The 27,983-nt window shown below is 39.1% G+C and overlaps 1 protein-coding gene across 5 annotated transcripts in view; it reads left to right on the plus strand.

Moving 5' to 3' along the window:
• LOC117433590 (rho GTPase-activating protein 33-like) overlaps positions 1-27,983 on the plus strand; it is a 41,357-nt gene that overhangs the window by 4,523 nt on the left and 8,851 nt on the right. The window contains exons 2-18 of one of the 5 annotated variants that reach the window (XM_059010725.1): positions 6,230-6,298; positions 8,970-9,004; positions 9,317-9,408; positions 13,732-13,816; positions 16,208-16,294; positions 16,734-16,871; positions 17,063-17,149; positions 17,804-17,926; positions 18,347-18,424; positions 18,922-19,003; positions 19,830-19,895; positions 20,745-20,894; positions 21,417-21,519; positions 22,375-22,519; positions 22,867-22,949; positions 23,475-23,582; positions 24,081-24,226. In XM_059010725.1, the coding sequence (XP_058866708.1) occupies positions 6,230-6,298; positions 8,970-9,004; positions 9,317-9,408; positions 13,732-13,816; positions 16,208-16,294; positions 16,734-16,871; positions 17,063-17,149; positions 17,804-17,926; positions 18,347-18,424; positions 18,922-19,003; positions 19,830-19,895; positions 20,745-20,894; positions 21,417-21,519; positions 22,375-22,519; positions 22,867-22,949; positions 23,475-23,582; positions 24,081-24,226 (1,677 nt within the window). Of the gene's footprint in view, positions 1-43; positions 485-802; positions 879-6,229; positions 6,299-8,969; positions 9,005-9,316; positions 9,409-13,731; positions 13,817-16,207; positions 16,295-16,733; positions 16,872-17,062; positions 17,150-17,803; positions 17,927-18,346; positions 18,425-18,921; positions 19,004-19,829; positions 19,896-20,744; positions 20,895-21,416; positions 21,520-22,374; positions 22,520-22,866; positions 22,950-23,474; positions 23,583-24,080; positions 24,227-27,983 lie in introns of those variants that run through there. The other 4 variants (XM_059010728.1, XM_059010726.1, XM_059010730.1 and 1 more) reach the window with 4 other exon arrangements.

Here is a 27,983-nt window from a genome sequence, read left to right on the forward strand (position 1 = left end):
AGTAGGCTTCTCAGTTATTTTGGTTAGCAAATGAAAAATCAACCGAGACCATCCGTGGAAGTCTTAAATCATAGAGACGTTTTTTTTTAAGACAATCTCCCCTTCGAGTAGTTTGGTAGGGTCGAAATGATTCACAAGACGCTTATCTTGTTTGCATGAGGAGACCCGAATACATTGTTCGGAGGTAGTTAGGCACATGGACCGAGGGGATTAGAAGAAGCGTGCTTTTAAAATGGATCGTAAATCGTACTTAAAATTTGCAGTAACAATCGTGTTACCCGTGCTGGTTTGAAAGGAGAGGCTTTGAAGGTGAACTGAACGCGTATGCCATAAATGCAACCCAGGGGTTACAACATAGCTCCGTTTTTTATTCTTTTTTAAAAAAAATTATATTTCTGGAAAGGAGCCGTCGCTGTGTTAGAAAAATGTAAGGCAATGGATTGACCGTGTGGATTCAAAGATCAAATCTGGATCCGGAATGGTGGTGAGTAGTCAGGAGTATTAGCTACAGAAGTATTGATGCTAAGTTCTCAACTCTTTGTCTATTATGAGGGATGGGTGTGCAGTAAAGCGCGAGACGACAGTACTGATGTTGAGTAGTTACGTCGTTAATCTGATTACAATTTGCATGCGTTTAAACTTGATTGATTAAGGAACAACATCTGGTTAGTCCGGTTTATTTTGGGTGTGTTTGTTTTTTTATAATTCTAAAGCCATCGACCCGCCTCAATTTGAAAGGACAGAAATAATATGTGTCAACTCAGGCGGCTCTAACACAGACCAGCAGCTGTACTGTGTCATGTGGAAACTAAGAAGGACCACTGGTAAAATGAATATGTTGTACTATGCGATTTCAAAACCAGTGGAATCGGTGAAGGGTAGGTGGACGTAATTGCAACGGAATATATGGACATATATTGTAATTGTAATTAGAATTGATGAAAAGACGATTTATTTCATTGCAACAAATTATTTTACCCATGGAAAATAGGACTCCACTAATGTTGCATTTTGTCTAGGCTAGGATTCGACAAATCTGGGTCGACGGAACGCGGATGTCTTGCGTAATGTTAAATAGTTCGTGTATACGATAAGTAGCGGTATCATAGATCTGCTAGGAGCAATTATACAACCCGTTTTCAGTCATTCCAACAAGCCTTTATTTGTGTTGACATTTGAGAAAACGTGACGAGTTTCCGATGCGTTACCCTGTCTAACGAAAGAAAAGAAACGGATAATTTTTTTTTGTAAAAAAAAACCCCGTAATACTACAAATCAGATCTAATGGCACCAAAATGGTGGCTGTATAAAAAACTCTTGCATTAAAAAGAATACTGTCAGAATTCTCCAAATGCATCAAAACATGAACATTGCTCGTAGTTCTGGGTCAACGTATCCTGAATTTGTTGCATTCTGAATTCTAAACCTATGGGGATATACTGAACGTTTGAAAATTGTGCAATTCATGATCAGACTGTGGCCATTGGATAGCTTTCATTTCTCCCGGGTATGTTTGGTATTCAAGCTATTTAGAAGCATCCTCCTCATTATGTATGCCCTGTTTATATAAATCCTAACTTTCATCTTGACCTTATTTTGGCACACAGGAGATCCAGTTGGGTTAATCTGAGTGTAAAACTGGTACTAAAACAGGGGGAAAGGCCGTAAGAAAATCTTCATATTCCATAGTCAAATAAGAACAATAGTTTCCTTTTTATTATATTACACAGCTTTTGTTTGTTTGTTTGTTATTGTAGTATGGGGATTCATTCATAAATCTAGAGAGCTGCTTATCGGATTGAGATGAAACTGGTGATCTTTTAGTACAAAATCATAAAATTTTGGGGGTGGGGGATATGAAGAAAGTCTGTGTCTATCGCACTTAAATATTTGTTGCATCTGGAAGTTTTAATTGTGATTTCAGCTTGCTTGACGTTGTTTAGCACAGTAGACCCTCGGAAGTATATGGAGGCACCTGCTTGTATGTCTATATTGATAAGAACAGGTGTGTAGTGTTTCTGCTGAGACCAGCAGCAAACTAATTTCATGGCTGATTACCAGCATGAGAAACTAATGATTAGCCCCATACCATATATATTGAGAGTCAGAGCTGCTGCCTGTCTCTTTATACAACGTGTTTTAAGTGGTGAGAGGGCTCGTTTAACCAGAATCTGGGGATGTGTAAAAAAAAAAAAAAAAAAATGACACCAATCTGCTTTTTCTCTCTCTAATTTTGTATTTACTGAGGCGTGGGATGCATCTTGCTGATCTGCTTCATTATGCTTCCTTATAGTTTGTCCTCCTGCCTCATTTCCACTATAAGGCAGCTGCCAGAGTACAATAATGCAGGATTGTGCAAGACTCAAACCCGCAGGCGTTCAGTATGCATTCTGCCCTGTCTCTTTTCATACAGCCTGTGAAAGTTACTGGGAAAGCATTCGCTGCTTGTTTCCATGGGGATGCTCCTGGGATGCAGATACGACTGACCTTTGTTTTACATAATCTGACCCAAAACATTTCAGATGCACAAAAAGATCCGAGTTAGAAAAGGAAGAAAAAGAGGGTCAGCTTTTATAACTGTGATGTAATTCAAAAAGAGCCCAGTGAAAAAAAAAAAAAAAAGAACCGTTTGGGGCTAATTTGCACCTCCCTTCCCCAACCCCAAATAAATGGCCAAGTTCATAATATGAGGGCCCCTCATTTTAGGTAGAAAAGGTCAAGTTTCGGTTTGTGAATGGGCAGGCACCAGGGTGGTTCAGCCCCAGTTGTGCCTTGTTTAACGTGGTTATGTAAACCACATCTGTATTGGAATCGCAAGTAGTCATCCTCTTTCTCTAACAGTGTCTTGCAGCTGTGTGAGTTGACAGGCTCTTAGTAAATGTCTTACATTCTCAAAACAGCGTCCGTGAGAGATATGTCATTACAATGTTTTTGTTGCTGCTGCAGTGTTTCATCTCGTGGTGTATTTTAATTTGGTCTAAGTATTTTAAATGACTGATGAGGGGGGTTAGAGGGTAAATGTCTTTAACACGACATATCTCAGCCCTCAAACCTTGAACTTGCTGTCTAATACGGCAGAGCAGACAGGCGCGTCTGTCTGTTACTCAATTCTGTTACACGAGAGACTTGCTTAAACTGCACTGGCCTACGTATTTATCTGGAAAGTGGAGCAGCAGTGTAGCTTTACTAAACCACATGACCAGAATGAGAGGGCGACACTTGCTTGTAATGAAATATTATACAAGAAACTCCCTGCTTCTAAATAAGACCATTGCCAAACAAGACCCCATTAAAACCATTCTCCGTCAGTCCCTTTCAAATTTGGATACAATTCTCTCTCTATCAGAACCACTATTAGGAGCCTGTTTTACTCTATGCTTCTAGGATTCCATTGTCCTGGATTTAGCACACAAGATATTGAAAGGTTTGTTTCAATGTGCATTTGAAATCAACAGCGCCATATCAAAACTCCACCCTTCAGAACTGATCAGGACTTGTTCTTTTCTGAACTATACAGTGTCTGTCTCCCTGGTGATCTATAGAGGCAGACAGCGCTGAACTGCAGACCCTGGTGAAAAGACCTCCCCAGAACAGAGTGCGCTGCTTGGCTGTGACACGCTGCTGTGGTGCCCTGGAGATGCCTCCTATTCTCACTTACTCCAGATAAAAGAACAATGGCCCTTCATTCAAGGGGTAGTCTGAGTGTCGATTCTGGGGGTCAGAGCCCGGGCACCTGCTGTGTACATGTCCTGAGTTTGGGGTAGGGGGATGGGAGGGTAGGATTGGGAGGCTTTGAGATTTATGCAGTGTCTTGGACCGTTGCCGTAGCAACCGGCCTAGCTACAAGAAAATGTCTTCTGTGAACTTGCTAGGGAATTTTAAATGGGGGTCTTGGGAGAATATGACGGCCTTGTTGTGACCCAGTTTCCTCCCAGATGAGTGTGTTTGCAGTAATGGGTGTTTGGTTCTCATGAGAGTTTGTTTATTTTGATAGTACGTTGTAAGAGTTGATAGTTTTATTAGATGAACAGTGCTTTACAAACACTAGCTTTCACCTCAAAAAAGTGTCTCTTCAGGTGAAAGTGGAGGTTTAAGGAGACAGGTTATATAGTATATACTGTATATGCTTACAGAATGACTTGGAAATATTCTGTATTCTGATTGGCTGCTGACATTTCAAAGCCATGTGGTTCAAACAGTCCAACCAATGGTTCAGACCTAATTTAATGACGTGCATTACAACTAAAGTGCATCTGAGTCAATAGCTTTTTAAAGTTGAAATTCACCGCCATTATAACTGCTGGATAGCACTAGCAGGCTACTTGGAGAGCTTACAGGCCACTTCAATATTTTTGCTTTTTTTCCCATAAGTATTCATTAATCTAAACATGTCAAAGTAAAGGGAATCGTACAAATTTACAAAGTCAGCCTCCTTTGTGTGTCTTTGAAATGTAAAGGTACAGAGCATGGGTATTGTAGGGGAATAGTAATTTCAAGCATCAAGTTTACATCCAAATGTGTATGAAATATGCAAGTAGGCAGTTTTTTTTATATAGAAAATTAATCTCTTCAAACCGCAGTGAATTAAACGTTTCTTGTGTGTTACTGCTTACAGAGCAGAAGTAGTTCATACATATATTTTGTGAGTTCAGATTACTGACTGAATAAAGCGAAATTGATAAGAAACCTCTGTGTTACGTTTTGTAATTCCGGGTAAGATCAAAGAAAAGTAGACATTTTGACAAATGCTATTTAAAAACAGTTCAAATGACTGCGAATGCGAGTTTCAAACTGAAGACATCTCAGGTTTGAAAACAACATACACGTTGTTTTGTTTTTAATGTGATTGTCATTGAGCCAGCTATCTATTCAGGTGAATACAATCTGTCTGGGCGATGTGTGAAAGCATTCCTTCTGCCAGAGCTGACCGGGCAGCCTTTAAATGTGACCATGCAGGTCAATGGATCTTGCCTAATTCATTTAGATCGCTCTACAGTACATACTGTAATTGTACACCCTGTGGGTAAGCCTGCCTCCCTCACATTGCTGTTTTACAAAGGAAAAAAAATCACAAAATTAACAATTCAATTGTTGAGTATCCTACAAGCGATGGGTAAAACATACCGAGGTTAGTCTCCAGGGTGTCTCTTGAATCGTGCTGCCTGCATGCTTTAATCTATATTCAGAGATAATACTGTAGGCCCAAACTTAATCCTGTACACTGTTTATTTGTGTTTGTTGTTACTTGGACAGTTATTTGAGTTCTGTTTTGCTTAGTAAATCGAGAGCTCTCTTTGAGCGCTGTGGAGTAGGGGTAGCCCCGAATAGTTGACTAACAAAGTGATAGTCGCCCTCAGAAACTGGTATTTGACTAATCACGGCCTTCATCTCCAAAGCGGTGGCAGAGCAGCACTTTATTACCAGCAAAATAGTCAAATTTTTGTGTGTTTGAAGCATATAGTAGTAAACTAAAGCTGAGGGAACACAAAGTCACTTTTTCAGGAACAGTATCTTGTGAAACCTGGTTCCAGGAGACCTAGTTTGAGGCATCTTTTTTGCTGTCTCAAACTCCCAAGTCTCCCCTGGTGTGCCGTGCAGCGGGCTGAAACCTAGTCTCCTGAAACCAAGTTCCAAGCCACAAAGTGGCTTTGTGTTCCTTCAGCTTAACGTCGTCAATTTGTGACGCAGGGGTTTATGATTTTCCTGAAATCGAAAGGGAACCATAAGCCGACGTTTTTGTAAAATTCCAAACCGAAAGATACCGGCAACAAAAACGAAAATTTTTGTACAATGAAAAAGTGTGGGCAGTATCAGGCCGGCGGCTTTTTCGGAAGCTCATCTCACACTTTTCTGATTTGAATTGAAGTAAGAGCTTTAATCCTAGGGTCATATGTATTATTTACTTGCATTATATTGCCGTGGGGGAAAAAACCTGAAATGAGGTACCTGTTCAGATCATCTCAAGTTCACATTTGAGACTAGCGTAGTGTTTTTTTTCAATGTCAATTTATGGACTGCTTTTATTGTGACTTACTACAATAAAAATATACAGTTAAAAGACTTTAGGTTCAATTTTTTTTAGAGCCACTGCTGTTTATTTAACTGAAATAGACTCTGTTTATGTAAAGTGGAAAGAAGCTGGTAGTTTAAACCTGGTACTAATGTGAAATGAATGTTTAAAGTCTGGGCTAAGTTTTTATTCAGAACCATTTTCTCTTCTGGTTTCAAGTCTCAATGCCCCAATGGGTTCAGCAGTGCACAAAGGTTATGCGTGCAATGAGTCTGTCTGAAATGGGAGGTAAGTTACATTTTTACTCTCTCTTCTTTTTCTTGTATTGTATTTCAATCAAAGAAACAATGTGCACAAACCGTTTCACCCAGCACGGTTTTCAATAAGCTGATTTCTCAATGAACTAATGTTTCAGCCTCATTAACTAGCCCGCGTTCAAGCACAGTGTTGCACAAGATTTGTAGGCCCCGTATCAATTGATTATTTTTTTGTGAAGGGCCTAAAGCCAGCTATCAGTTTTGAGATATGTATTTCCACCTTTCCAGAGCTTTCCATTTTCACACCCAACATGGGCTAGAAACAAGTATTGTGAGCATGGTTTGTTTATTCAGCTATTTTATTCATTTGGGTCCTACAATGGGTAGCAGAGGTTAAGTAGAGCCGTGGCCGAAAGTTTTGCATCAACTGGAATTTTAGGATTGAGACATTTATTTAAAACAAACTCTAAGAACAGAATTGAGATATTGTATTTAACATCGTGCAATCTAAGAAACTGCAAAATGAGATTGCAAGTGTTGTATATAGCTGCTGTAATAGCAGTACAGTATTTCATGTTTTGAAATGTCACATTTCTTCAATTTGTATACGGAAAACCTACAATGCGTTATTCAATATCTTAACGTAACATTTATTCAACAGCAAACAAAATCAGTTTATTCTATAGGGTGATGCAAAACTTTTGGCCTTAGCTGTAGTTCTAAAAGCCATCTTGCATACAAGCATTCCTAAGGATGTATGACCATGTTTCTTTTTTTTTTTTTTTTTAACCACTTGTTTAATCAGCTGAGAGGCTTTCATTGCAGTTCTCGTTTTTCATTTCCTCTTCCTGTAGCAAAGGGCATACAGTACGTTTTTAGTGTGCAGGTTAGTAAGAAAGCATTGAGGAGAGAATTTCAAACCAAGACCAACTTTAGTTGATTTAACTGTTCATACCAAAAAAAGAGGCAGATTTCTTAAAAAATGGTGGTAAAAACTAAATGATGGAAGAACATGTCCTTCACCAAGATGGCCGCCAGCCATTAACCTCACCCCCACTCCCCACACACACACACCCCCATGTGCAGAGCCTACGCTCTGTCACACATATCCGTAGATATTTTTTTGTAAGCCCTTGCTTTCATCCCAGATAAACAAGTAGAAACCTCTGTCAGTTGTGGATAGAAAGCTGTTCGATGTGCGTTGATTTTGTCTCTACGTCCTTCTGTTTGCTTTTGCTGCTGTGTCTGTGTTTTTATTTATTTACTTTCTTAAACTTCATACGAAATAACAGAACAGTCCGGTTTCCCAAGGCGAAACAATTCCATGTACTGTAGGCTGACCTACTTGCATTGCCCTTTTTATGGAGTTCGGTCAACAATCCTCTACTAAAATATTCATAGCTGATTAACAGTGTGTGGCGTTCTGGTTACCCTGCTATTGTCAGATAGAACAGAAGACTGCGTTGAAGGAAGGCAGCATATGATTGTCAAGCCCAGCTCCGGTGAAGAGCCTGTAATGTTTCCATGGATCCCATTACATGAACCTTTTATTGGAGACCAGCGAGTGATTTGAATAGGAGATGGGTCAGGTGTATGATTACAGTCTTGGTTTCTGTTTGTAGATATCAACGTGCTCGCTTGCTTCCCTGCTTTGCATTTCTCCTGCTAGTGAATTTTATGAGGTACAAAGGAAAGTATTATCATGTTTTTAAACCAAGCGACCTACTGCTATTAAGTATAGTTTTTTTTTGTGTGTGTGTTTATTTTTGCAATTCACTGAAGCCTTATGTTTTTTTTTAATATTACAATATTTATTTAAAGAGTAATTAAGTCTTATAAACATCAGATAAATATTGATTTTATATTCATATTTCAAATATACCGTAAAAAACAGTGTATAAGTCGCACCAGTGTGTAAGTGCCCCCCCCCCCCCCCCCTTTTTTTTGAGACAACAATTTTAGGAAAAAGCCTATAGGTCACACTGGTGTATAAGTCGCTCCCCCCTTTTTAGGACCTCCTACAAATACCTAGAAAATAGACTTATACAAAGGTTTTTACAGTATTTGATACGATTTCTAAATAATTATTTCAAATAATGTTGTTGTGAATGTTTGTTTATAAATATTTTGATTTCTGTTTCAAATATATTTATAAATGTGTTTACAATGACGTTTTGATATCTGTTTTAGTTTTATAAAATATTTTCTAATAAATATTTGACTGCGGACAAAATCTTGAAATATTTGATATTTATAAATTTAAATCTCAAATATAAATGTATTTGTCCCAGGCCTGATAAACATACAAACCTTCCCATAAGCCCCATTGCTATGGTTATTTTTGTTATGGTTGTAAATCTGTGTTTAATGAGTTAATCCCATTAGGATAACATAAATTGATAAAAAATGAGATCAAATTGTATGCCAGGCTAAAATTTGATAACCATAAATGAAAAATGATGAACCCGGTTATTTAATAAAAAAAAAAAAAATTACTTGGGGTTATTGGATCTTATTCAGTTTAACTTATGAGTTATTAAAATAATATTAAGTTATATTTAATTCTTAAAAACAGACAAGCAAAAAATATTTTTAAATTCATTTGTGAATCTATCCCATAATGAATGATGTACGTTGAACTTTCTTGTAAAAAAAACATCCCTTTTATGTTCCAACACTACTCCTTTTGAAAATTTTTAAAGGTAATTTGCCGTATTCAGTAAAACGGAAATTATGGGTAAGTATATTCTTTTTTTTTTTTTGCACACCGCTAATAATCCCAATCAAATAAACCGAAATTAGAAGATTTTTCCTGCCTGGATCTCAAATCTTTATTGTGAAAAAAAAAAAAAAGTGTATGCCAAATGCACTTAAAAAAAATATATGTAATGTATATTTTTTTTGCCCCGTGACTTAACCGTGTCCTGCTCTGTGTGTAAGAGATTATCGTCACACGTCTTCGCTGATCACTAACTCTGCTGCTCTTCTGTCTCTCTCTGCCTGTCTTTTTTTAAAGAATGTGTTTTTTTCTTCTTCTTCTGTATTTCAGGCAAGGAGTTCAGATAATCTTTCCAGCACGGGGGACCCCCTGTCTCAATCCGTGGGGACAATCGCCACCCTTAAAGGGAAAATGAGCAAAAGGTGAGGATCTTCCAAGTCTATTACTGTTGATGCATTGTGTGCAATTAGTGTCTTGCACTCACAACTTCATCATAGCTTCTGTCTGTGTAAAAGAAGACGGGCAGTTTCTATCTCTTATTAGGTACCACTGTCCCCTTACTGTGTTTTATAAAATGTTGTCTCTATTTCATGAATTCATTAACATGATAAGCAATGGTATATATCAATACATGATAATGCTACTTAGCTCTCCTTTCTGCAGTAAGTAGTGACATACTATTACTACAGTACACCCTCGCTATGAGGCCCTTCGGCTATAACGAACCTGGCCCCAGGACCCCAAATAAAGAAACAAAGATACTATTGTAACGTGCGTGGGGTATGTAGCGCAGGAACGCTTGGAGTAGGATCGGTCAAACAGCCTATGGGCGACAGGCACGGACCACAGGAGCTGCTGGTGATTGGCCGTGGAGCGGGACGAGGCGGGACTAACTGGGGCTAAATACCAGTGACAGGAGTTGTGTTATTGTGAAGCAGAGAGAATCGAATGAACAGAGACAGAATAGTTCCACCCTGAGATTCCTTAAAAAAATGAATTAGTTTTATCGGCGTAGGTAGTTTCCCACAGCGACCTGTTAATTGTTAGTTAACAATTGGTGGTTTGTGTTTGATCATTTATTAGTGTAATAAGATTGAGCTTGGCTCTGAATCGACTGAAGGGTCATTCATAATATGGCGTTAAGGTTTTTTGTTATAATATACACATACTGTCAACATCCCGGTCTGTATGCACGGGATGCCACCTCACAGTGAAGTCAATAAGAAATAAGAAACACGTACTGTGTAACTTCCTCAAAAACGAAAGTCATTTTATGTTGCAACAAAACTGCAAACTATATTGATTGTTTGAAAAAAGGAGTAACGAATTGGATAAAGCAAAGGCAGAATACTGCATACATGAAACGAACAGGTGCATGTAATTCGACTTGTATTCATCTGATTAATTTACTCCAACAGATTATCCTTCATTTTTATTATCATTTCGCTATAACGAACCCCTCTATATAACGAACAAAAGGCGAGGGTGTACATTATTATTATTATTATTATTATTATTATTATTATTATTATTATTATTATTATTATTATTCTTTATTCTAAGACAGTCCAATAGTTATATATTTTTTATGTTTTAGGTTGTTTTTTAATATTTTTTTATTGACATTGGGGAGCTTCTGCAGGCCCTGTTTGATGGTCAGATATATTACCTACTTTTCACATATTTTGTAAATACTGTACTGTACTGTACACCCCTAAATGGAATGTCTTTCAATGCAGTGTTGACCACAGAAGCGTATTGTTTTACTGCTTTGGGCTCTGCCAGCTGTTACTGGTTGGCTGAGATGTGGATTATCATAACACTTTCTTGGCTTGGCGAAAGTGACTACAGAATTTGGAAACAGCTGTTTGTGTCAGCTACTATCATGTACAGCTGTGGCCAAAATCGCCTAGAGTTTTAGTATTAAAACATCATAAAAAAAACATATGAACATAATTTAGATCATTTATTGAACATCATGCAATCAAATAAACTACAAGATGATACCGTAAAAAGTCTGCCGGAAGCCATAATAGTAGTACAGTATTTCATGTTGGATTTCGAATTTGAAATGCCATTAAGAAATAAGACAAACATGTCAGTAACACACCCGCCCCGTTGCCACGGCTGCAAATTCAATATCAGAGCTATCGCTGTGATGAAAAAGTAGATGACGTGATATATATTAACATAATAATTGCCAAGCTTCGTGACAATTTAATAAGCGATTCTTTTGATATATGCAAAAATGTGTGCCAGTGGAGAAGGGGTATATTTTCACTATCAAATCTGTAAACTCCCCACTTTATCATCAAGCAGGACTCTTAAGAAACAGCAAAACCACATATGCCTGCATGCAAGATTGCAGCCACGGTTATGCAAATCACAATATCGGAGCAACAGAACTTGGGATCACTTGGAAAAAAAAATGTGAAGGAGGGTTGTTTAAAACTGTGCTCTTCTTATGCACTAGGCTGCAATTGCAGACTGACGTTTTATTTTGTGACATTTCTTCTCTTTCGTGTCCTGATTTCAACGATACTGAATCACTTCACTTGGGGCAGCAGTGTGGAGTAGTGGTTAGGGGTTAGGGCTCTGGACTCTTGACCGGAGGGTCGTGGGTTCAATCCCAGGTGGGGGACACTGCTGCCGTACCCTTGAGCAAGGTACTTTACCTAGATTGCTCCAGTAAAAAAACCCAACTGTATGGGTAATTGTATGTAAAAATAATGTGATATCTTGTAACAATTGTAAGTCGCCCTGGATAAGGGCTTCTGCTAAGAAATTAATAATAATAATAATAATAATAATAATAATAATAATAATAATAATAATAACAACAACATTCATTTGCTTTAGTTGTATTTGTGTCATTGTGATTTTTTACTATCCTAAGCAATACGGATCATGGAGGAGTGTCTACATATCCCACACTTACATTTTTAGGCGCATGTATTTTGAGACTCGCTCGAGAATTGTGATGAAAATTGATATAGACTTTATTTCTCACAGGGCCATGAGGGGTTTATAATGTAGGTCATGCTAACCTTTAAATGCATGAGTTACTGTATGGCATTGGTGGGGCTGTCTGGACTCGCATGTTAGAGAGCTGTTATAGTGCTGTACATTCAGAGATTTAAACAATGCATTTTCACCTGCTGGGGATGCATTTCCCTGACAGGTGAGGCGGCCGTACCTACTTGGGTATGGTACGTCTTCCTAGAGAACTGCTTCTCCAATTGTCGTGAAGCTGGCTTGGGATATTCTTTTGGGCAAGTTATTGGGAGTATCTCAATCTGGTAGTACTGTATATAGAGGCAGTAAAGGGCCATGACCTATGTGATCATAAAAAGCAAGCCAGAATTAGAAACCACATGACACACAGAGCAATTCATAGTTGTAAACCCTAGCAATTTTCCCTTTTTAAGATAGCATTGCCCTGTTCAAAGCCTTTTTCCGCCCACGAATGACCTCCCATTTCTCCTTTGAATATATGCAAATGTTTTTTTAGCAGAAGAGAAACCTGTAAGGTACACAGCTTAAGCTTTATAAAGAGCATTCAGCAAAGGCAGTTTAGTTACTCCCCCTTGGGTATTAAGACCCATGTAGGTAATAATTGGCACGTACACCAGTTAGCACTGTAAAACCAGTCCTCTGAACAGCGATTTGGGGTTTTCTGTCAGAAGATGTATTGTACTGCACAGCACAAAATGCAAAGCGATTTTTAAACATTCTAATGTGGCTTGAGGCAGAAACAGGTTTTATTAATCTAGTTATAGTGGAAGCGCAAGGAAAGGCACCACAAGGATTCAGCAGGGACTCAAACTTAATATTGTAATCCCAGTTTTATTTATAGTGGGCTTGAACCATTTTTGTGCCACGTGGTAAGCTAATTTACAAAGGCAAAACAAAATAATGTTAGAGTACACAGCTATATGTGGGAAATGATAATGATCTAGTTAAATGTCATGCTTCCATCTGCCCAAAGTCGCATGCAAGTAAAACTCTATTCAGTTCCATCAGCACTCTATTATTATTATTATTATTATTATTATTATTATTATTATTATTATTATTTATTTCTTAGCAGACGCCCTTATCCAGGGCGACTTACAATTGTTACAAGATATCACATACAATTACCTTTTTATACAGTTGGGCTTTTACTGGAGCAATCTAGGTAAAGTACCTTGCTCAAGGGTACAGCAGCAGTGTCCCCCACCTGGGATTGAACCCACGACCCTCCGGTCAAGAGTCCAGAGCCCTAACCACTACTCCACACTACTCTACAATCCATTCTGAAACTAGATGTTATCCAGGGATCAAAAATACCCTATTCTAACGGATCATGTTGAATTCATTCCTGTTTGTGAACTCATCAATGTTTAATTGATGCTAAAATTAACTGATAACTAATGTTTTAAAATCGAACCTCCTTTTAATTGTTATGAAGTAACTTCCTCCATCGGATCTAGTTTGGTTTCTGCCAGGCCAAATCCTAACTGGTGTCAATTCAAAAGCGGTTTATTGATCCTGGTGTTTTGATGAGTGAAAGCAGTACTGAATGCCTGGTCTTTACCACAGGCTGCAAATTCAGGTTTCACCCTTAATGTTCAAAGAGGAAACGGTGATACTTTTGAAAACAAAGTTGTAGATTATGAACTTTTTTTTGCAACAACAACAAAACTGTACTGTTCATAATAAAGATTCAAATGACTAACCCTCTGGTGTTTGTTCCTTTTCAGACTATCCATTGTGAAAGGACACTTCCCCAAACTGATAGACTGTGCTCACTTCCACTATGAGAATGTGGATTTCGGGCCTATCCAGGTAGGCGATCCTCCTTGATTTTGTAAACATCTTTTCCTTCATGTTTGTGGTTTTCTCTTGTAAGCGTTAAAGGTATTGTAACCAGCCCTTTGAACATTTTCCCCACAACTTATCTGCAAAGGAACCGTCTTGCAAGTCCTTAGTGTTTTTATGTTCACTATTAATTTTGTTTTCTGTACTTTTTTATTTTGGACGAGGTCCGTTTGCTCTGCAGTGGTGTTTGACGGACAAATGGAATGCTCTCAGCTTGCTCAGGAATGTGGACTAAGGCATTTAAAGAAGTGACATTTACAGTCAAATAAGATTTAAAAATCAAAGCACCTTTGCACTTGTATTCAGAGCTTGAAAACTGACCTTAATATCAGTGAAATCTGCAAAAAAAATCAAAATGTGTTTTTTAGACGTCCAAGTCAGTCATTACTAGTAGGGTTCATAAATTCATCAGAAATTATTATTTATTTCTTAGCAGGCGCCCTGGGCGACTTACAATTGCTACAAGATATCACATTATTTCACATTCTACAGATCTCACTTTATTTTTTACATACAATTACCCATTTATACAGTTGGGTTTTTACTGGAGCAATCTAGGTAAAGTACCTTGCTCAAGGGTACAGCAGTGTCTCCCACCGGGGATTGAACCCACAACCCTCCGGTCAAGAGTCCAGAGCCCTAACCACTACTCCACATTGCTGCCCCATGTTAACTTTAATTTCCCCAGTTTGTCAAACACTTCCCTTTTTAAATATGAGGATTTATAATTATTGTATTGGGTTTTGATGCTGTCCAATACTATGTACACAGGTATAGTCCTAAGTCTTACAGGTTCTTTGGAATAATAAAGGGTTGGTATACTGGTACTGTATGTGTATCATCTTCATGCATCAGTAAATGTGATATTTCTATAATGTGTGGAAGAGAGCATTGATGAGACACTGGCATTCTTAACTGTAGTGGGGTTATAGTACAGCGGGATAATAATGCAGAACTGAGAATGAAGTGTTTAGTTTTGGGCAACAGCGTAAGTAGCTGGGAGTTAATTGTTTTACTGAAGTAAATTACAGTGGTGTCAGATAAAGACAATGAAGTTTGTATTGATGTAGCAAGCCCCTGTTTTAAATGCATGTTAATGAGCTTTAACCAGTGGTTTCCAACCCTGGTCCTGGGGGACCCCCTGTGTCTGCTGGTTTTCATGCCAACTGAGCTCTCAATTACTTAACTAAACCTTCAAGTTATAACTTTTATAGTTGAAATCTCCAACTGTTTAACAGCAAGAAACAATTAAAAAGGCCTAATTAAGCGTTTTGAGAGGTTGAATTTTACCACTTAGTTGTTTTGGTTCTGGTGTTGTAAAAAGAACAGGTGTTTTTACTTTGTGAAAAACAAATAGGAGTTTTTGAAGGACTGGAGTAAATGCTTTGAAAATTTGGCTCATGATACGTTCTGGTCATGATATGAAGAAAATGAACACTAGGCCAGTTTTGACCAGTAGTAGCACTGGTCTGTTCATGTTACGTTTGAAATATGCCTGCTTTTGATATAAAGCTATAGATGAGGGTTAATGGAACCTCTTCCAAAATCTGGCGACAGAGAACAAGGTCTCACTCTACCAGCATATCTTCAGAACTATTCAAAGAAGACACGTCTTCTCTTTCAAACTAAAACAGCCTCATTCAGATTGAGTAAGGGCTCTTTTCCACTGTGCTTTCTGGGGTCTTTTTCTGAACAAGAAACATTCCCCACAATTCCTTGTTTCGGAGACTGATTCTAGCAATTGTAGCCAAGTGTACTGTTTTGTAGATATCTGCTCTTAGAAATGGACATTTGGTTTGACTGATGCTTGTTTGAGGCCACTGGAACAGTGAAACGGATGGACACAGAATAATTTCTTCCAAAATAATCTGAGCTATATGAGAAAGGCCATCAAGACTACAAGAGCATTTATCAAGTTTGTTTTTGAACTAGGAATTGTTGTTGATTTGAGTATTTAAAATGATGGATTACAAGAGACAAAATATTCAGAAACATGTGACTTCTTAAGTGCTGAAAGCCACACATGCATGAAGTCAACTGGTATTTTTATCTTGTGTATTTCTGTTCATGAAGAGAAAGAGAAAGGCCAGGACACTACTCATTTGCTGTCTACTGCCACCTACTGATGGTTCAAGAGCATAGCGCCGCTCTCCACAAAACTGAATGTTATGTTAAAAGTCTTGCTGTGTAACTAAAATGAAATGCAATACAGATACTTTTTACCTGCAAAATATTTGGCCGGTATTTAAAAGGTGCGTCATTGGGGAGAATTGAATAGCAAATGAAAGCAAAACAATCTGGCCAGGCATCAGGGTTTTCATTTTAAAAAGGTTTTGTGTTATTTTATTTTTTTCCCAGTTGCAGTTTGCGAACGATCCAAGCAATGACTGTTGGACGTTGTCTCCTGCCAAGGATGCTGTCTTTCTGGTGCAGGTCTCATGCCAGGTAAATGGGTTCTATTACTAACATTTAAGTCATAAGCTGCAACACGCTAGCATTACAACCGCGGGTATCTACAATGACATCGTGATATTGCATCAGCTGATCAACATCGCAGTGTACCCAGGGAGACAGAAAACCAGCATTGTTGCAGGAGGGAGCGTGATCTGGATGCACTTGTGATCCTTGGACTCTTTTTTTTCTCTCGAGGAGGAATGCATTGACCTGTTGCGTGTTTAGAGCCAGCAGCGTGTTTAAAATTATAACGCTGCGAGACGGACAACGCAGAACACAGCAAAGGCAACCTAAGGAGTTTCTTGTAAACTTTGCAGGGTGATCTTTGACCCCATGTTTCATGTGGAAGGCTGTGCATAGGCTTTACGTACTCATCACCCCACCTGTTTTTTTTTTCCCCTTCTCTTTCACTGTCTTGGCTCCTGCCCAGGGTAAGACCTGGCTGGTCAGGAGAACCTACGAGGAGTTCCGAACGTTGGACAGCCACCTCCACCAGTGTATCTACGATCGCAGATACTCCCAGCTGGACCAACTGCCTCCCATTGAAGACATTGATGAAACAGTGGATGTAAGTATTGCTGGATTCATAGAACCCCCTCACACCCTTTCTTGAAAAAAATCAGTTAAGTAAAGGAGGGGATGGGGAGGAGTGGGGAGGGGCACAGATCTCGATAGTGGGACCAGTAGTTGCTAAAGAGAATTTAAGGAATAACTGTTTTTTTTGTTTTCATTACTACTGTATTTGTTGTGTATTTCTAGATTCCACGGCTTTCTGAGTATCTTGGACGTCTCTCCATGATTGTGGACAATAAACTAAATTGTGGACCCGTGCTTACATGGATGGAGGTAGTATTTCCTTGCTGGTTTTATTTTGTGAATTTAGTGTTCATGGAGCGAAAATAGCTGTGTGCCAACAAGCCCTACTAAAGTATGTACAGATAGGACTTGGGTTAGTTTTTTTTTAAAGCAAGCTTTTGTACATAGTGTTCTAACTGTAAACTCAAAGGCTCTGGCTTTTTTTTTTTGTTTGTTTTATTCTTTTAAAAAAATTACAAAAATAAAACAGGAAAAAAAATCATTGAGTCTGCAGGATCTCTCTTGGAAGCTGTTAAGACAGTTAATTGAAAAATGATTCGAAAAATTGTGTTTCCTTTGCATTTTATATCAAAATATAAAATGCAAAGGAGATTAAAAAAAATATGAAACATGTTAATGTTACAAAATGAAAAAGAAGGACTTGAAATCTAGAACACAGTTGTTTTGGTTCTATCGCTTTCCCTCTTTCAAAACATAAGAGCTCATTAAAGACTGGAGTACAGTAATCCCTTTGTAAATATGACCCATCATATTTAAAAATGAAAATAGGTTTGCTACAGCATTTCTGCACATTTTAGACTCATTTTAAACATTTCTGGAAACCATTTTGTGCGCTACAATCACTTTTTAAAACCTAAAATAAGAAACCTAGGTGTAAATCTGAGTTTTTTTTTAATTCCCCAGATTGACAACAGAGGGAACCAATTCCTGCTGAAAGAAGAGGCTTCCCTCAACGTCCCTGCCATTGGAGCTGCACACGTCACCAAGAGATACACAGCTCAAGCGAATGATGAGATCTCCATTGAGGTAGACCCGTTGCACAGGCGTGCTGTCCTTTTGAGATCCAAGCCCACTGATCGTACACGCACACACTCCTATTGCATTCAAACCTCGCTGGCAAACGTCTCACCCTTTTCCGGGAGTAGTTTGTGCAGTTGTGTTACACATCGTCAAGACTGGGTGGAAGCGAGTTGTGAGATTTAATAGCGGAGGTTGTGTTTTATACAATATATTGTTTGACTTGATCCCTTGATTGTGAATTGAGCGGCACCAATATGTGTCTGCATGTAAACAATTATTTTACTGCAGGTTACTAATATATGTTAGCATGGAAACCCTGCAAGAAACTCAACTTCGTTTCAATGAATGCCTTTTGTTGTTTTCTGATTGACGATTCGAATTGGATATTCTTTATCAGTGACTGACCCGTTTTGTACACCGTTACAGGTTGGCGATATCTTATCTGTGATTGACATGCCACCGAAGGAGGAAACTAGCTGGTGGAGAGGGAAACACGGCTTCCAGGTACCTGCTTGTTTGCAGGACGCTCTGCCTTGGTATCCTGTCCCAATGGCAGAGATGGGAGTCCGCTGCCTAGGATTCATTCAGTACTGGGAAAATATACCCCTTTCCCACTGGCACGTCACAGATCTCTCCTCCTGGCTAGAACAGCTTTTATCCATCATGAAACTGTGTATTGACATTATTTAGCATGATATGGGGATGAGGGGGTGTCTGTCCATTTATCCATCTGCCTGTTACATTTTTGCAGATGAAACTTGTTAAGTTAGTAGGTGTCATGGTCATCACATTTTGTCATCGTACCAGTATCTCCCGATATTGAATTTACAGGCATGGTGGGGGTTGTGTGTCACTGACATACTTTGTTTTATTTCTTAATGGCTTTAATAATATAATGCCATTAATAATAATGCAGTGGCCGTTTTGTTATCGGATGCTTTTACTAGGTGGGGGGGGGATATGTGTTCTTGACGTGACTTTTCATTCTTTTTCTATTGCAGGTTGGGTTCTTCCCAAGTGAGTGTGTGGAGCTGATCAATGAGAGACTGTCCCAATCTGTCTCTGCACCAGTCCCTAAACAAGGTACAGTATTTTTTCTCTCTCTCTCTCTCTCTCTCTCTGTGTCTCATTTACATACACAGCTGTGGCCAGAAGTTTTGCATCACCCTATAGAATTAACTAATTTTGCTTCATGAAGTTGAATGAAACCTGCTGAATGTCACTTTAACATATTGAATTACATACCGCTTTGTAGTTTTCCACATACTTAACAAAAAACTGACAAATTGAAAAATGTGACGCTTTAAAATCTAACATGAAATACTGTACTACTATTATGGCTTCCGGTTGACCTTTTGAAATGTAATAAAAAAAAAAAAAACTATAAAATTATATGATCTAAATTATGTTCATATAATTTTTTTTGTTTTAATTCCCTTAATCGTAAAATTCTAGGTGATGCAAAACTGTTGGCCACAGCTGTATACATACGTACATATAAAATCATACATGATTCATACATACGGCACACTTTTCCTATTGATCTTAACAGCTAAACCAGTTGTGATTAAACGTAATATTGATATTTCTTTGCACAAGTTCCTGAGGTTATCACATTGGCAAATCACGTTACGTTAAGTTCAGTGCCATGGGATGGTGATCAAGCTCATGAAAGCCTAAAAGCCTCAGATTTAAAATGTATCTTAAATCCAAAATTCATATACATTTTGCTTTAGTTGTTATCTCAGAATTCCTGTTCTGTTTTCTGATACAATGTAACAACAGTGTGTTCTGCTGTCCAGTTCCTGTAACTGGACAGGTAGGTTATGCCAAGCAGCAAATTCACGAGAACCTCTACTGGGAGCATCTCAATGAATGCGTCTCTCTTTCTTTGTGTTCCTGTTTTCAGATTCTGACAACTGCAGCTCAAAGGCAGGAATTGTTAGTGTCCCTGGACCAAACTCCCCTTCTTCAGGTACTAATGCAATTCACACTCCTAGAAGCCCAGGAGCTTGTGGAGGACCTGTGGAGCCTGTGCTGGTCAGATCTTAGCTGCGTCTGTGACGTGGAAGAGAACAGGATTTGAGTTTTTATATATATATATATATATATAGGTTAAAGCCCATTTACTGTGAATTTTACTCATAAATATACTTGCTAGAACACTACTGAAAGCCAGTGTGTCCTTTTCACAATTGTTACTGGTTACCAGTTCAGCAACTGGAAATTTTAATTTTCATTAGGGTTCTCCTTCCAGATCATATCGAACCACATTATAAATAATGCATGTATTGATTGTGTGCTTCGCTCTTGTTGTTTAAATTCAATACATAATGTGTCTCTGAAAGCTGATACAGCAACTGATGGTAGGTGAACACTAAGAGACCCACTATGTATGCTGCACCAAGTCCTTTTCATTGCCCACGAGTTTACATTATTGACCTTTGCTTATGTGTATATACGCATGTAATGCGATACTAATATACAGTACTGTTGCTGGCTTTTTAAAATCAAACTTGAAACTGTAACGCTTTACAAAGTGCTAATACCTGTCTAATATTCATGCCTATGATTATGTCTTCGCTTGTGCCCACTGAAACTAAGAGTAGTCACCCTTTGTTAGCTTTTACCAACTGAGAGAGAGCACAGGATGGAAGCAGTGTGATAGCGTCCGGTCCCTGAGGGGTGCAGTGCGATGGTGGGGGGTGTGGTGACAGCACGGTGGGGTTGTGCAGGGTGACATTGGGAAGCGATCCTAGCCTCGCAACATTGCTCCTCATGGTGTGCCTTGTCCCCTAAGACATTGTCCCCTCCTCCTCTTCAGTTTCTAAGAAGCACGGGAAGCTGTTGGGGTTCCTTAGAACATTCATGAAGTCGCGGCCTAGTAAACAGAAGCTGAAGCAGAGAGGGATTCTGAAGGAGAGGGTGTTTGGCTGTGACTTGGGAGAGCACTTGCTAAACTCTGGCTACGAAGGTAATTTCTCCTCTCTCTCTCTCTCTCTCTCTCTCTCTCTCTCTCTCTCTCTCTCTCTCTCTCTCTCTCTCGTTGGTTGTCGCATTATTTTTTAACCCGTGCCACACATAAATAGGTATATCATTTTTAGTGTCTTTTTAGAACTTCCAATTGGGGTGAAATTTGGTGTGGACACTCCTTAGCCCAATTTGGTTTAGACGTTCATGAAGATGAAGCGCATACTGTGAAAAACATCTCTTCAAATGAATCAAGTGCCCATTTAATCCGTTTAACCCAAATCAAACCCCTTGCCTACCAAATATCTCGCTATGCCTTTCAAAATGAAAAAAAGGTTTTAATAAGCAAATGTTTCTTCCAAAGCAGAACTACTGGGTGGGGTATTAGTGCTTCATTAAGTGGCTGAAGCAATCCCAGGATTCTTTTTTTTTCTTGCAATGTAATCCATTGCAAACCTTGCGGTTTTCTTAGTTTTTTGCAGAGATTACCCCCTTTCGTTACCTCACTCGTGGTTCTCGCTTTTAGTCCCACAGGTTCTGAGTTGCTGTTCAGAGTTTATCGAGAAACACGGGGTCGTGGACGGGATTTATAGACACTCTGGAGTCTCCTCAAATATTCAGAAGTTACGGTGAGCTCCTTGCATTTTCAATGTTCCAACGTGTGAAAATGTTTTGTTTGTAGAATAGTCCATAGAAATCTGTAGGAAGGTTCCGATTATTCTGCAAGCATGCATATATTTTTCTTTTTAAAAATGTGTAGGAATGTCTATCATGGTACATAAATCTATATTATTATTATTTATTGTTATTTATTTCTTAGCAGACGCCCTTATCCAGGGCGACTTACAATTGTTACAAGATATCACATTATACATTATTTTACATTATACAGATATCACATTATTTTACATACAATTACCCATTTATACAGTTGGGTTTTTACTGGAGCAATCTTGGTAAAGAACCTTGCTCAAGGGTACAACAGCAGCGTCCCCTACCAGGGATTGAACCCACGACCTTCTAGTCAAGAGTCCAGAGCCCTAACCACTACTCCACACTGCTGCCCTCTATAGACTATAGACCCGTCTGTACAAATCTGTGGATTATTCATTAGAAAATGACAGAACTATTTAAAAGAATGGACACCATGCATAGTGCTATCATCCACCACGGCAGGATATAGTGAAGGTGTGCATGGGTATGTATGTCACAGAACTGGATAAGGGTGTGTATGTCACAGCCCTGGATAAGGGTGTCTGCTAAGAAAATAATAATATTAACTTGCCAAGGAACTTTTTGGCAGTTAAATAAAATGTTGTTATTTCTGGGTATATAGAACCTGTCCATCTGCCAATCATGTGTGCCATTCTTCAGCTTCGCATGCGTCAGCTGTGGTGAAACTTACAAAGAAAGCGTCACGTTTGCATACATTGTTTTCCCCCATTTTAAAACTGTCCGACCTAAAACTTCTCTGCTCTCTTCAGCCACGAGTTTGACAGTGAAATCATCCCTGAGCTGACTGGTGAACTCTACATGCAGGATATCCACTGTGTGGGATCCCTGTGCAAGCTCTACTTCCGGGAGCTCCCTAACCCCTTGCTCACCTACCAGCTCTATGACAAATTTGCAGTGAGTGCCAATCTTAAAGCTGTACAGATTCATAGAATATAGAATGAGGGATTCTACAGCTAATAGGTGACTACATGGACAGTGTTCTAGATTGGAACTCATGGTTCTATTTTAGAACAGGAAAATGATTGGTGGTTTTACAGATTTGGGATTATGACTAGGGCTGTATTTGTTTCGCTGTAAATAAAAATTGCTTGTTTCACGGTAGGGCATGTGCCAGATTACATTTTGGGAACACAGAAGCAGGTATGGGGAATACTAGGGAGTTATTTCATTCCTGTGATGCATATTAACAACCTCCTGTGTTATAATGTGATTGGAATAAGTGCTTTGTCTTTGTTTTCTAGGACTGCATGACTGTTATGAGTGAAGAGGAGAGACTGGTTAAAGTCCATGATGTTATTCAGCAGCTACCACCACCACACTATCGGTATGTGTGTGTGTGTGTGTGTGTATATATATAATATATATATATATATATATAATATAATATCACTTTCCCAAATGGACACTGTGGCCTTAGTGTCCAACAAAGAGCAGTGAACAGTGGTCACCTTTATCCATTGTACAAATCTGAAGTACAAGACTACTGACCGGCCTTGAGGGAAGCTCGTGGCTTTTGGAAACTGGGGAACAAAGTTTTTAAATTCTGGTTACTGTTGCCCTTTTTACTGTTGGTATTGGGGGGGGGGGGTGTGTGTGTGAGGACCACAACTTTACTTGTATAAGGACCCTTTTATAAAGCATGGTAATGCATAGGCAAGCATTGTAAAACCCAGAGAGATACGGTACAGCATAATAAAAAATAATAACATGGTAAACTATGGTAAATGCATTGTATAATCATGGGGGAAAACTGCAGAAATACTGTGCAATTTTACCGCGGTAAACTTTTTATAAGGGGGACGCCAAAGAACTGAATTGATTTGACTCCCTTTTTTTTAATTCCCCACAGGACTCTTGAGTTCCTGATGAGGCACTTGTCCCAACTGGCAACACGAAGCAAAGAAACCAACATGCACATTAAGAACCTTGCCATCGTCTGGGCACCAAACCTGCTCCGGTAAGGAGAGAACTGCAACCCGCGGCGCTGTGCAGGAGAGCTTCACTGGTTTCTCTCGTTCACAAAAACACTGAGGTCTAGTTTCACATTGTCCTGGTAGGGAAGTTACTAAAACTAAATGCATGTCTTATTCTGTTGAGACATTGGGAATATTCACCCTGTATTAGTATAAGAGAGAAAGTATTAAATAGAAACAGATCATATGCTGTTCATCCTTACCCTGCCACTTCTGTCACCCTTGTTTCATTTCTGTTACAACCTCCCCTTTCATCACCTCTCAGCTGCCTTTGTCTTGCTTTTGGCTTTGGGCAGGTGTACTACCATCTCCTAGAGTTGATACCTTTTGGGCTATAAGCATTCATACCTGTGTTGTAAAGTAAACCGCATGCACATTTTTTTTTTTAAACAGAAAGAAACAGTGGTTTGTTGCTAGTTGCATTCTGAATAGTAACATCTAAAAGTTTTTTCCCCTCTAATTGTCCTTTTTGAATTTTTTAGTTGCAAGGAGATTGAGTGTGTGGGGCTGAGTGGGACAGATGCTTTCAAGGAGGTACGCATTCAGTCCGTGGTGGTTGAGTTTCTTCTGAATCACGTGGATATTCTCTTCAGCGATTCCTTTACCTCAGTAGGAAAATCCTGTGCAGGTAAGTGCACAGAAAACATCCTCCTTTTGACCAGCTCAAGATCTATATTAGGATCAACTCTCTGTTAACCCTTTGAGTCCTGGATTATATATATTATTTTTTACATACAATTACCCATTTATACAGTTGGGTTTTTACTGGAGCAATCTAGGTAAAGTACCTTGCTCAAGGGTACAGCAGCAGTGTCCCCCCCCCCCCACCTGGGATTGAACCCACGACCCTCCGGTCAAGAGTCCAGAGCCCTAACCACTACTCCACACTGCTGCCTTTATTGAGTATACATGAGAACAGGGTGCAATTATTATATATTTTTTTACATATATTTATACACTTCCTCAGACACGGAACTACAATAGGAGTCCCGTGAGGTTCCAATGTGATAACATACGGCACTAAGGGATAAGTCCTAATCAAAGATTTAGCTGTACGGTTTGTTTAAATAACTTTTGAAAATCAGTATTCTACCTAGCACTTTGTCATCTTTCTACCTGTTTCAAAACACAATATTAGCTTTAAAATGGTATTGTTTTGCAGTAATCCTCTCTACAAGTGACTATAAATGTAAGTTTATTTTTTGGAATTGGCAGACAGCTACCTAGAAGTGGTTTGTTAAACAAGCCTTGAAATATAATGTTATTAAAGAAGAGGCCTTTAAAAACGAATCTAAATCAAACTGGAATTCACTGGCAGTTGCAGTATATGTAAAAAGGAAGGTCTACAGGACAGTGACTTGCTGTTACCAGCTGCGTTGAATTGATCATGAAACAAAGTGGGAGAAATGCCAGTTCACATGCTAGCGTTTTAAAACCTGCCTGTATTTTTCACTTTCCTCCTCCGAGCTGCTGTTGGGAGTGTCTGATTTTTATAGTCTCATCCACTTCATATATCTGCCATTTCGGGTTTCATTTTACCTGTTCGTTCATTCATTCATAGTATCTTAAACGGCTGAACATGTTTGACCTTGTGTTTTTTCCGTCTGTGTGTCACGAGGATGCTGCTTGATTGACGCAGAAAAAAAAAGACTGCGAAAAGCCAAGGGTTTAGGGATTGGGCTCAGACAGCAGTATGCACGTTCACGCAAACTCAGTGTAAAAGTTGCGTGAGAGTTTAATTCTTTATATGTGTATCAATTGAAGCCATTTGAGGAGGTTGTGTCCTCAAAGTATAACGTGGCAGAGTTGACCTAAAACAGCAGTATTTGATACCTACCAGTACAGAGCAAAAAAAAAAGTGAACTTATTACAGTTATTATAACAGTTGCAAACTGTTGTGTTTAAAAAAGTGGGACACAGTGTTTTTTGGTAATTTGCTAGTAAATTTGCTGAATTTGACACATGCTGTTTTTTGAAGCACCTAAATAGGATGTTGGATGCCTCAAAACTCAACCACATGTTAATCCCATATTGAACCCTCCCTGCCATTCAGTCTGTGTGCGTGCGTGCGTGCGTGCGTGCGTGCATGCGTGTGTGTTTTTAGATGGTTAACTGTAATGTTTGATTTAACTGTGGATGTAGAAATTCAGATAGATCTTTATTTCTTTAGCTGTGGAGCCAGGTTTGAGAAAGATCTCTCGCCCGTCTGAAAAACGCAAGCTGCTGAGCCTGGCTGAGGCTATGAATAAGAGCCAGCAGCCTCAAGATGAAGGGCTGGATAGCAGGTGGTTTAAACGGGAACACAGCATCAGTGAAGCAGAGGAAAACTGAACGGAAGTTAACTGGAACACACGGGCCGGGGCGAATGTATAAAAAAATACTGCCTCCTAAAGGCTTCTGTTAAAATTGCCAGCTGCTGCCACATGTAAATGCTTGCTCATAAGTTCACTTTGTTTTTAATAATGATAATGAATGAATGATCACGTTTTTGTTGTTATAAGAGCCTATTCTACTTTTGTATGGAGGAAGAGGTGTTTTAATAAACCTTTTGTTTTAGATGATGTGTAGATTATTTTAGAGTTGGCATATTTTAGCACATTTGGGAAAGGGAAGTGGGTGGGGTGGGGTGGGGTGGGTAGGGGATCTGTCCTCGGGACACAGAAAGATCCAGGCTCTGTAGTAGCCAAGGCAGGCTGTATAATGTATTCAATGTACTGGTAATCGGCTAGTTCCATAAAAAACTTTCCATGCCAAGACACAAAATGCCATTGGCATGAAGCAGTGCTTGTGCTTTCTTTTGTCTAGTCCTGTATCTATAGCTGTTAGTACAGGACTAGACAAAGCTGTACCAACAAGCTATCATGGTAACTATGGTTTTAGATGTTAAATAGAATAGCACCTCCTACTTGAGAAATATCTCAATGGTGTAGAATAATGAACTTAATATCTTAACATTAATAACCAGGCAGGTATAGTCACTGTCTGTCCACCAGGGGGCACTGTTGTTATATGTTATGGGGCTGGGGGGGGGAAGAACTGAAGGGCTGGAAAGAAGACTCTTATTGCACAATGGTTTCACCCATTCCAGGTTTTACTTCAAGCTTGATTAGCCACAGTGTACAGGTGTGTCTTATTAAACTCCAGGAATGGATCAAACTGCGATGCAATGGGAGTCTTATTTCCATCCTTGAAGTGCACCAAAAATATTCAGAAAGTAAAATGTAAAATTCGTAGCTCTATGTGTTGTAGTTGAATTGTGTGTAGGAAACAAAGTTGCCAGTGAAGCTTAGAACCATTCACCAAAAATACGACCCATATTGAAGAATAAAAATAAGGAACACTGTAAAACACCCTGTAAACTGGCATCAAAGAACACCTACATCTCAGTCAAAAATATGTCTAGCTGTTCATGAGGCAAGTTTCTTTACTGTAGCAACGAGGTAAGAGATTGTAGCAGCAGCACGATTTTCAAGTAGAATATAAAACAGACTTTAATATTTAGGTTGTATACAGGAATATGACATGGCAGGACAAAGCAAGTAAGGTCAGTTCTGCCATAGGCCACAGACCGTTTCAGTATACTTCAATATACACACGGCTGATACAGTTCATGTCTTAGCCTCTTGACCAGTTAAAGGAAGAAGCTTAAAATTGATCTTTTAATAACTCTGCCGAGAGTCATCAAGATGGACTGTTTGTTTGTTTGTTTGTTTTTCCCCCTCAGAGATGGAAGTTAGTCAGTGACATCAAGCAGGTAATGTTTTGGTCCAGCTGTCTCCTAACGTCTCTCGTTTCTCGTTGTCCTTTCTGAAGCAACAGCTGCAGATTCTGTCTGTGTAACATTTGTTGTATAATCTCCACGTGCTTCGTAATAGGTCTGTAAAAAGACTTAAATGCAGTGTTTACTGAATACTCGCTGTATTGCCTGACAATGCCAAAGCTTTGCAGTACCGTTGCGCTTGCTGTGTTAATGAGTGAAGATTATTGCAAGGACCTTTTTATGTAAGACGTTGAAAAGCTACCTATCTGAAGTCTTGTATATTGTTGATCAAATGTTTTGTTTATGGGCTTATAATAGACGAGGGGCAGTGGCACTGGTTACAGTCAAGCCCAGTATCAACAGGCACCAGTGTTTGCAGATTTTACTTTTGTTATCTGGAAGGTAATGAATGGTGCAATGTTGGTGGCAGTGTGTCTGTAGTCCGGTTTAGCAAAACCAAGGTTTCTAGTACGTGTGGCAACTTAGTGTCACAGAACTTCCTGCAAAGTTTACAAGAAACGCATCTCGTTACCTTTGCTGTGTCCCGTGCTGTCCGTCCTGCAGCATTTGTGTGTTTTAAACGTATTTCAAATTCTTGATTTCTGTTCATCGCACATCATGCCTC

Source organism: Acipenser ruthenus, chromosome 41 (genome assembly GCF_902713425.1).
Source record: "Acipenser ruthenus chromosome 41, fAciRut3.2 maternal haplotype, whole genome shotgun sequence".
Taxonomy (NCBI): Eukaryota; Metazoa; Chordata; class Actinopteri; order Acipenseriformes; family Acipenseridae; genus Acipenser; species Acipenser ruthenus.